This window comes from Acanthisitta chloris, unplaced genomic scaffold (assembly GCF_000695815.1).
Source record: "Acanthisitta chloris isolate BGI_N310 unplaced genomic scaffold, ASM69581v1 scaffold10165, whole genome shotgun sequence".
In the NCBI taxonomy this organism is placed as follows: Eukaryota; Metazoa; Chordata; class Aves; order Passeriformes; family Acanthisittidae; genus Acanthisitta; species Acanthisitta chloris.
Window position 1 is genome coordinate 21,113 of NW_008674527.1, and position 11,602 is coordinate 32,714.

Below are 11,602 nucleotides of genomic sequence, written 5' to 3' on the forward strand. Positions count from 1 at the left end.
CTGAGGAACTGAATGGCACAATGAACAATAAGGGGATAAAAGTATTTCCCTTCTGTATCACTAGTTAAGTCCCTTAAAGCTCTACATAACTTTAGTAGCAACAGATTCAGGCCAAATCATCTACTCTTTCTATTTCATCAATAGTGAAAAGCACAGGAAATATGTTACAATTCCTTATTTTGGGGGTTTAGGGTGGTTGTTTTTTTTTTTGTTGTGACAGACCAAACCAACAAGATGCCAGCTAGGAATTAAGCTAGAATGTAATTTTCCATATTCTACTTTCCAGCAGGGAACATCCAGCAGGCATGTGAAGCTATTTTTGGAATTGCTGACATTGATAGAGAATCTACCTGTAATCATTGTCATGTTAGACTTCCTTCTCTAAAAGTTCCTTTAGAGTTATGTCATACATTATTACAACTGCTTAAAAAGCTTTGAGGTCTGGTAAATACTGGTTGTTTATTAATGTTAAATATTGACTTTTCAGGTAGTTGTTGAATTACAAAAAGTGGATTTAGCTGGTTCACAAACTGATTTAGGTGAGTACTGTACATTAGAGGTAGAATAAAATGCTCCAGTTTTGAGACTCTGAAGTTAGAAGAGAGAGGAGTTAGTGATGCCAAACCATAGTTTAGATGAAGGCAAAATGACTGAGGAAAAGATTAATTTTGAATAGTATAGAGCTGATTGTTGGAGTTATTGGTTAGGTATAGTGACAATTATTTTCTCCTCTGCTAATTCTGTATTGGTAATTGCCACTCGACAGCCACATTTATTATAATGTCAAAGGAGTTTTCTGTGTCCTCAACATCATTTCTTTTCAAAGAATATGAGATTTCATTCTTTGGTCCTCCTGTGCATTCTTTGGTTTTAACCAAACCTGTTATAATGCTTTTGTTGTTGCCTGTATCTCCATTTTGATTATTGTCCTGAAGGTTCTCTTTTGGGTAAGGTACTTAATTTAGTGTGAAAAAGAGTTTCCAGGAAAAAAGTAAAGAACCAAGTCCATTCAGCCCTTTTTGAGTTATGTGAATGAAGAAAATTACATTATTTGTTCTTTAAAGAAATTTAGACTTACATACTTACCTAACTGGAAAGGGCTGTGATTAAAATTATGATACATTTGAAAACAGATAAAAAACCAATGATGTAATGCTAACAAACTAGAATTTTTGATCAGTTTTTTTATAAGCTTGTGTGCAATGTCAGGCTATATTAAGCTGCTAAAGCTGGGTATTATGTCTGTGGGAGAGGTACATTTTCAAGCTGTGGTCATGTGTTGACACAGTTTTACTGCAACCAGCATTCATTTTTTTCCTCTTCAAAGAATTCTTGTCTTTGAAGGATTTGAATTACTTACGTTATTCTCTACTAACAAGTAATATAGACCAACTGTCTGGAAGCATTATTACTGTATCTCATTACTGTAATTCATTGTCAAAGATCTGAGTGACATAAATGTGCATTTTAACCATTGCTAGAATTGGGGTTTGTAGAGTGATATTACAGGGTGTTATACACATGCTGTCAAACTAAAACAAGCATGTAATCATGTTTCCATTTCTGTCAGATACTATAACTCTTCAGATTTGACTCCTGAAGCAAATAGATCCTTATATATCAAAGGCTATAGCTACAGTAAACTATTTAATTATGAAACATCCTTTTACTTACTAGCTCAGGATTTAATTTCATGATTACACTTTCTTATTGCAAAGTGCATCAGTTTTAATTATTATTTTATATCACTTTAGGTTTAGTTCCTGGAGGGAAAGTGAAGTTAGTACATAGTTCTACTATGGAATTGAATAACAGGTAAGAAAATGGGGGTGTTTTGATTTCACATGTGTATCTCACAAAGCTAATTTTTCCTATACTTTATTAATTTGCTGTTATGTAAGATACATTTAACATTATTTTCATTAGTTTGTGGGTTTAATATGCATTTCTTCCTAGAGCTAGTCAAAGACATTTTAGGTCAAGAGCTTCTGTGTATACTTGCATAGCTTTCAGAGACAAATTTCTGTATATAATCTTTTGCCTTTACATTTTTCCTAGCCTTTTCCCAAAGGATATTCACCAGAGAATGCCACAGACATTGACTATTAAATTTCTGTCTTCTAATCCTAATCACTTCATTGTTGGAACAAACATTGTGAGTAACGTGCTGAAATTCATCTCATTGTTATTTTTTGTTTTGGAAGATGCCCCATTTAGTTGGAATTTTACCAGTAACCTGTACATAAAGTTTATAATTTGAGACTATTATTAAAATCTGTTAGCTGTTAAAATTTGTTAGCTCTTAAGGATGTTTTAAAGTAGCAGCTCTGTAAATTATTTAATTTTTTTCTTGCAATACCAATAATGCAAATTTTGTTTTCTTTTGTTTAATTAATTTTTCTTTATATTGTTCATAGGGTCTGGTAGGCCACGGTACAAGACATGATTTAAAAGTTGTTCCAAAGCTATTCAGGCCCCGGGAGAGCAGACTGAGATCAATAAGCATCACAGCAATTGATTTCTTCCCTTTTGGAAAGCCACTATTTTTGGTATGAAAACATTTTAATAGAAGTTTCATTTTTACTTCCTTGGTGAGGGAGTATTTCTGATTTGACATTTGTAAGTAGATGTGATAGTTGATTTACCTCACTAATTCCAATCTGCCATGAAGGCCGACAAAAATAATCATAGAATTGTAGAATCATTTAGGGTGGGAAAGACCCCTGAGATCGAGTCCAACCCTTCACCCAGCACTGCCAAGTCCACCACTAAGCCATGTACCTACACACCACATCTGTGTGTCTTTCAAACACCTCCGTGGCTGGTGACTCCAAACTTGTGTCCTGGTGTTTGAACTTGGCTGATGTAAAAGGAGAACCATCTGGCTCACAGGAGAAAATGACACTCCAGCATTGTAACTTGTTTGGTGTTACTGAAATTCAGCATTGTAAGCAGGTCTTCTGCTGTTAACGAAGCCTCAGCTGTTTCTCACACTTGGCATCCATCTCTTAGTGACATAATTACTTTGGAGATGAAATATCTGTATTGCTCTGAAATAAGGCAGCTCTGGGCTGCAGCTGATGTCTTTGGGATGGCCTAAAGTATAGAAGTATAAAATAAATGTGCTAGGCTACGATGTAGGCATTTTGCGTCACCTTTGTGCAGTCAGAACATTCTTTGACCGATTGGGATGTTCCTACTTTTTTCCCCCAATGCCTTTATTTAGAGTGATACTGACTTTTACAAGTTTGTATCTGCAAAGTCCTTTTAAATGTAAGCAGTATTTGCAAAGTCACTGTAAAAATTTATTCTAATTTGAAAATTCTAGGAAGTCTTCCTGATGTAGAGGTGACCCAAGGTTGTAAGAATAACTTATTTTCTGTTTTCACAGAACAGTGTCGTTTTTAGCCAGATTAGAGCAGACTTGTAAAAAAAGTTGTAAGAATATACCTGGAAGCAGTGGTAGCTGCCTGTCTTTGGATCTAGTTGTTCATTATGAATGAGTTTAATGTCATTAAACTATTCAACAACAGACTGGCCTACTGAAAGCTATTCTTGGTTTTCCAGATTACATGTGGCACTAAGTAGGTGCCTGAACTGGTCTCCAGGCTCTGCCCTCACCCTATTACAGACTGCTGTCACATTCTGCTGAATCACAGTATTAGTGAGGTTGATAGTTTGAGAACTTTTCTTAAAATAGAAAATTAGGACTTTAACCCAGGATTAGTGAATACTCGAGTATGCTCAGTACTGAGGGGCTGCTTTTGAGCTCAGAATTGCACAAAGGTAAATAAATACAAAAGTTAAAATCCAGATAGACCATAGATTGAGATGTGAGAGACATGTCCCACTTGAGTCAGATAACTCATTTTGGTTTTATGCTTGATATTCTCAAGTACTGAATAGCAGTTTTTATCTGGCTTGGTTTGTTTTGTTCCAGAAGGTATTTTCTTTCTGTCTATGATACAGGTTGGCTGCTCGGATGGGAGTATTAGGTTGCACCAGATGACATCAGAGCATCCCCTTATGCAGTGGAATGACAGCACAAATGGACAGCCAGTTATTGCCCTGCAGTGGGCTTTAACAAGACCTGCTGTGTTTTTTGCCCTGGATGCATCATCTAATATTTATATTTGGGATCTTTTGGAAAATGATTTGTTGCCTGTGGCAAAGCAGACTATGCCATCAGAGAAGTAAGTGCATTGCCCTCTTTTTAACAAAATATTGATATTAGTGCAGAGAGTTTTTTGCTTGATATTAAGTGTACATTAGTTTGCTTTTCTAACTGTATTTTGTAAACTGTTGAAGGTGTGGAAACACACTAGAGCAAGCTAAATTTTAGTTTAGCCTTATTTACTCATTATTTTATACAGTCTGGTAAAGGAAAAAAGTATTAGTATCAATCAAAATCAGGTATAGTGTTACCAGTTGGGCCAGATGTCTGTACAAGGAGCAGCTGGTGCTTATATGAAGAGAAAAATTTTGCTCCCACTAAAATCACTGGACCATTTAAGTTCAAAGATAACTTGCTGGATCAGGATCAACCCCTAAAACAGGCAAGATGTTGGACAACATTTTAAAATGCCTATATATAGTATGGTTACCAATCTAAAGCAATGTATTGTGGTCATTGTCACAAAGTAAACTAGAATACTTTTGGCTACAAGATATTCACCATGACTAACATCAGTGGAGTCTCACAATACTGTTCCAGTAGTCAGGGGAGAGACCTGGTGTCCTATAGATTGATGCACAACAGCAGTTTCATTTAGTCTTTCTGAATTATTGTATTGAAGATTCTCTTTCCTCCCTGATGGGTGTCCTACTGGTAAACTCTCTTCCCAAGGCTTAAGTTAGTCTTGGTGAATATCCCTCTGAAGTTTTCCTTGTATCCTTGTAAACTATAGCAAAATGTTGCTAGTTTTTGGGAGAAAATATTACCATTTTAAAAATTTGTTATGCTGTGCTGGAAAATGCCGTAAAACACTGTTCATTGTTACAAGCTTTAAAATTTGTTACACTGTGCTGGAAAATGCTGTAAAACACTGTTCATTGTTACAAGCTTGAAATAATTTTCAAGTCATGATTAGAAATGGGTGATTGAGTGCATGGGGGAGGAATTGCATGTTTACATTAAATGATTGCAACTGATGAAATCTAAAGAACATGATGGGACTTGAGCAGAAAAAAGGAATCATTTAGTTGATTGTAACCTGATATAAACATGTTTGAAAGTGCCAATGGCTATTCATTTTGCCTCAATTAATTGTTCTTCTGATTTCAGGGTTGTAACTATGGCTCTAGTGGGTGAACCAGAAAAAGCCAATGGATTGTTGGGCATTGTGCTGGCCAAAGAGTCTGGCCAGATGGACATTCAGTACGTCAAGAAGAAGTGGGCATTACCTCAGCCTGATGAGTCTGACAAACTGCACTCGGTTTTATTGCAGTCTTTTTAGAAACAGGTTGTAGAATTTATTGAAAAATATTTAGAGTGTTTTTTATTTCAATTAAAAGATTTGTAATGTGATTTTGTATTTGTATATAACTTGTATGTATGTTAAAGAACATCATTATATTTCAACGGAAACAATATATTTTATCATAAAAATGGCAGAATTAAATTTACCATTATTGTGCTCAGAAACATGAACTGTATTTCATTATTGAAAGCACTCTAGAGGTATATATATTTTTTAAAAACAGTAGAAATGTATTCCTATAAATTGCACTACTGTTTCTCGTTATTTTGCTCTGAAATAGACCACAACAGTTGTTTGGCAAGCTCAAATTTGTGCCTCTCTACAACCCACATGGAAGGAGATCACCTCTGGGCCTTTTAAACACTAATGCTTGGTAAAACTTTCTTATATTTACCCGAAGACATTATGCAAACATAACACAAAATCCAAATCTACATCACAGATCTCTTACTTCTGATTTCGAAACTGAAACTTTGCAAAGGGAATACCTGACTCAGGTTCTGAGATGTACACCACCTGCTTGGCTCAAACCGTGTGAGATTTACAGCAGCTCTGAGGCCTTTGGAATTTCTGCTGGAAAGCAGAAAACACTGGCTTGTTTAATCCTGCAAATCATTTCCAAAGCTCATGTAGTGAGGAAGAGGAATAGTTGTCTATAATATGACACTAATTCTTGTACACTATGGGTAAAGTTTGGACCACGACCAAGCACTGAAAATGTCTTTTGTAACCTAACAACTTCTGACTTAAGGATCACAAAGAAAACCTTGATTAAACAATTCAATGAAAAAAAGAGAGACAATTGGAAGACAATATATTCAGTATTTTGTGAACATATATATATTTAAGATACGTACCCTCTCTTTCTTGAAATATTTGTAAATTAGAATTAATTAATTGCAAACGTTTTTCTATGTACATTGCTGCCTAAACTGAACAAACTCAAAGTGGCCACATGATGGTGCCAAGTCACAGCAGTAAAAACATGAGTGCCTTAAAAAAGCGACATCCACCACCTCGGGAGTAAGTTTGTTGTTGTCCATAGCACAGATCCTGATGAACTACTGGAGAAAAGCATATTTCAGAGACCATTTTTGCAATGCTAATTCCCTGGTCAGCCGTGGAATTTTTTTAAAATGTGCATAAACACAAGTGACTCTTCTCATCTTCCTTGTTGGGTTTATATGGCAATAACATCCACGACAAGTTAAATTAGAGCAGCTTTAGTAGTGCAGATAGAGAAGAAAGAGCAAGTAATTTTTCCAGTAAGGCAGCAAAGCATCACTGCTGACACTCATAGTAAGAAGCCAAACCCAAATCTCTCACTCTTTGCATCACAAAGTGAGAGACACATACTCCACCACTCCTTCCCCCCAATTTACCATGAACATTAAGTTTTGAAATTATAGGAGTCTTCTGAAAGAAATCTATTATCATTTATCACTTTCAGAATTTCCCATCCTGAATTTCCTTCACTGCACCCAGTTCTGTACACAGAAACTGTAAGAAAACAGTTGGGTTTTTTTCTGCCTTGTGCCTGTGTGCAGTGGTGGTGTTTTTTTTCCATATGCAGAAAGGAAGAAATAATGTCAACCTTCACACAGAAGTAGCTGTCGCTGCTTTTGAGCTGCTCTTTATAGTTCTTCTTGTACTGCCTGGAGAGCTGAGTATGAGTTCCTGCACTGGGCTTATGCTTCTTGCCTTAAGGATGAGTTTTCTCTCTTGAACTGCAAACTAATGTAATAATATGTGTGCCCTGCACTGACAGTTGCTGTTATGAGAATGTGAGGAAAGAATGTGCTCCATGTAATCTTAGCAGCTGGAGATATCCATGTACCAGTTTTGTATCAGAAAAGTGGGAAGTGTTGGTAGGCTGCACTACAAAGAGAGCACTCCATGTATAAGGATTTACAAAACTGTTTCAAACAAAACATTTCATTTTCCTTCAGCTGCTTCTAATGGTTGTCAAGTTTATGTTGTTAACATAAGATATTGTATTTTATGCATAAGAAAGCAGCATGATTAGTTAGAAATGAGACTCTTTGGGAAAGAAAAAGAGTTCACTGTATTTTCAGATCCATATAGTTCTTGCCAGTACCTCTGATGTGTGCATCACACATTCTGTTGAATGATCTTTATATAGGACATAAACACTGTCATCATGAAACATTTCAACCAGACCAAATGAACCTATTTTTTCCCACCTGTGGGCAATAATAGAGACTTAACATTCAATTGATATAAAAGTTAAATCATTATCCATCCACATTAATAACTTGCATGGAATATAACCCCTTGCTCTTAAGTCAGTAAATCCAGGTAGAAAGGGTGAAAAATTTTAAATATGCAAAATGCCAGAAAGTTTTGGATAAACTTCTGTTTTTATTTTCCCCTTTATGCATGTGCTTTGAAAGCCTTTTCTATTTAGAACATAAATATTAATATTGTTTCCCTTCCATTTTGTCATCTCACAGATGGGAAAATGAAGTTTTCAGCAGCTGAATAATAAGTTAACTGAGGAACAGCATTCTTGAATCAGATGGCTGATTTCTTACAACTGTTTAGAAATGCTTTTATTAACCTGTCAGCCCATATTTGCAGCAGAGCTTGGGAGAACAGGAGTAACATGACTCTGCTTTTGTATCAGAACACTTCTTTGTAGTTGTTCTGAAGGTGACCATCCTACCCAGTGCAATTTTGTCTTAATTAATCATAGCTGTCATTTAGTTAAGACCTGTTGAAGGATACAGGAGCCTTGTAACCTCCATAGCACTGAAGGAATATGCTAGCTGGAATATTTTTACCAGAACACATTTAAATCATAAAACTGAAGGTGCTTTTCCATGAGGAGTTGGAAAGTCCATCTAGGTCTGTTCTAGGTGTAGAAATTGGCTGGACTAGAGTGAATACTCAATTGTCATTGAATTATACAAACTCTTGGAACAGGCCTATGTAAAATTCACTGAGCATGTAACCAGAGTGTGGCCCTCAGCTGTGAAATGCAAACCAAGAGAAGTTGTGAAGATCCTGGGACTAGAAAATGGCTAATGAGCCATATCTTCTTTGCTAGCTTCTATTATATTCTATTTATAAACAATTGCTTGTTCATCTGTGTATTTCTGCTCTGAGGAGGAAGGCAGGTAAGAGTCCCATTTCTTGGGAGCATCGATGGGCTTGATTTTGAGCACAAGGAAATCTGTGCTTTATTCCTCACATTGATTACAGTCATAGTGTCAAATACAGACTCGAATAAAAGCACCAACATTTGTACATAGTTAGAAAGATCTGTATTTTTCATGTGTGTAGCTTAAACTTTTGACACTGCCATTAAACTGATGGAATTTCAGCTCCAAATAATTTATATCCCATTATAAATTAAAGCAGCCTAAGGCCTTCATTTCCTGGTTTTATACTGGTGCAACCCAATTGAAAATAGCAATGATACCTTATTAAAAGCAGAAGTAAAGTAATACTGTAATAGCCTATACTACCCATTGACATTTAAAACATGATTATTTTTCACCTTTAGTTGAACCCTTTCTTCTATTGGATTCATTAAATTCTGTAATATATTTGTTGCCCTTTTTGCCCAGATGTCAAGTGGGTTTTGCTTTTAGAGCTCTGAAATATAACAGCTCCATTGGAAACTAATCCCATGCACAGGTCAGACAAACTGTTGTTGCTGAGTGGGTTTAATACAATAAATAAAAAGCAGGTACATTATATTAGTAGTCTATTTAGTCAAGCCTTGAGGTTCTACATAGTTCTTTAAGAGGACTTTCCTCTTAGCTGAAAGCTCTGATTCATCAGCTGATAATTTTACTGCTGTTCCTCTATTCTGTCCAGGCAAAACCATTCAGCCTGTCTAGACCACAGTTGTTGCACATCAAGGATTTCATAACTTGCCTCTAACTAAAACTGACTGTTTCTTCTCTGTGTTACAGAAAAAAGAGACATAACACAGCAATTTGTTAGGCACATATTTTAAAAGCTACATTTTAATCCACTTGGTTCTTCTTGGAGACAGAAGATGAGAGAGCTGGGTAAAAAAGTATTGTTTAGAGACATAAACTTTTCCAGAGGCTTAGAAAACAATCCATGAGTCCATAATCAGACATTTGCTATCATTTTTAAATAGCAGAGTCAGATACTAAACCCTTACGATGAGTTACATAAAGATGTGAATTATCACAACTGCCCTCAGTACTGCAGATTTCCAATGCTGTGTCTTAAGGACAAAGAACTGAGAGAAAAATTGAATAAACTTTCTCCATCTAGAATAATTTTTGTCAAGCATCTGGGAGTCAAGTTCTATTGTGCTGTTGAAATAAGTGACCAAGAAAAGAGTCTTTGTCTCACAGAGCTTATATGAAGAAGGTGGAAAAGATTTTTTTTTTGATTGCTCCATTTATTTGCAATGGTAATAGGATATACTCTTAATGCCCATGCAGTTGAGCCAAAGGACAGGCTGATTAATACCAGAAAAGTTGCATAAAGAAAAAAATGGATCTGAAACTGCTCTTCTAACCTTCATTTAGAAAATTAATGATTACTTAGGTTACTTTAGATATTCAACTATTTTTCACATTATAAGACAGTGTCAAAGGGCTTCATTTAAAGATTAATTCAACCAAAATGATGAAATTCACATTGAGTGGAATGAAATTCCTTCACTGGGTTTATTGGGGTTGGGAAGCAGGACATAGGTTACAGAAAGACTCTACATTACTGTGGATTCCCTAAATTCCCTTGGGCTTTTAGTTTACTTGCTCAATAGTTAGCATTTTGGCAGTCCAGCAAGGTCAATTCATCGAGCAAATACAAAACTCTGCTGCTCTGAAAAGAATTATCAGCTGCTGAAATCACTTCAAAGTAATTTTCTGTTCCAAATCAGAGTGCATCTTTGCAGCCTAATCAAGTCATTTAATTTACAGCCACAGTTATTATTTATGGCTTATCATTCATATATTATAAGTAGTCTTCTGCCAACCACATTTGTAATGTCGATAGGTGCATTAACATATATAATTTAAATCAATACATTTAAAAAACTCGAACATCTGTCATGGCCTACTTAACAATCACTGTGAAGCCTTTTAAATGTTGTCAAAAGCACAGGGATTGTCTCACAGGCACTTTGCATTATAGTACATCTATCAGTAGTAGCAATAATGTCGTTTAACATATTGTTAAAAAATGCTTCTAACATACAATCAAATCATCAACAGAAGGAAGGAAAGAGAAGGGAAATATTTTATCCATGTTGCTTCAAGGATAGGCAGATATATCCAAACATAAAAAGTTGCCTCCAAAACTCTCTGCAGGCAACTTTTTATGTTTGGATATATCTGCCTATCCTTGAAGCAACATGGATAAAATAGAGAGTTTTGGAATTCAGTGAAATGTGTATTGACATGTACATAGGTTAAACACACTGTAGTGCTGGATCATACATAAGAACACAATGGATTTGGTTGCATTTGTTTTCCATTTGCCTTACAAACTTTTGACCATCATCTGAATAAAAGTATTTATGTTTTCAACCCCTAAGTGCAGTGACTGCCCAGCTGCCTTGCAAGGAGCTGCTGGAGTCTCATTTACTGTATTTAATGCTCAAACACCATGGAAACAGCTGCCTTAAAAGACTGATAGAGTCCAGCACAGTCATCCCTGCTGACTGAATCCATTTTTCCATGCTGACCATCCAGTTGTGACCCTGTGAACGTAACTCAGCGCAGATGTTAGACCAGTATGACTACGTCGTTGCAACGTCGTGCACCTGTGGAAAATAAGTATAAAATACCTACAAATAGGTAGAAAATAAACATAAAATTCTCCCAGTCTCTCTTGCTCCAGTTCTGCATGAATGCAAGTGATAAGACAGGGTGTGAGGCCCTGACAGACCAGGACCTATAGTTGTTGGTGGCCTTGAGAGACTCAACCTCCTTCATGGGGCTCGTGCTGGGCTTGGCAGGATACAACATTTTGTCTACTTCCTCAGGGTATCACTATGGGCTGGTATCTATTATTCTCTCATCTGGACAGCAGTTTTCTTTGTTCACACTCATAGTTTTGCCTCTTTTTTTTTTAACTTCATCCCACCTTTCACTCTCTCATGCACC

At 36.1% G+C, this 11,602-nt stretch overlaps 1 protein-coding gene across 1 annotated transcript in view; it reads left to right on the forward strand.

Annotated features, from left to right (window-relative positions):
* Positions 1-5,456, forward strand: part of WDR60 (WD repeat domain 60) — a 25,977-nt gene extending 20,521 nt beyond the window's left edge. The window contains 6 exon segments of the mRNA XM_009075383.1: positions 488-539; positions 1,755-1,831; positions 2,072-2,155; positions 2,418-2,549; positions 3,970-4,193; positions 5,285-5,456. Coding sequence (XP_009073631.1) covers positions 488-539; positions 1,755-1,831; positions 2,072-2,155; positions 2,418-2,549; positions 3,970-4,193; positions 5,285-5,456 — 741 coding nt within the window.
* The last annotated feature ends 6,146 nt before the right edge of the window (positions 5,457-11,602 follow it).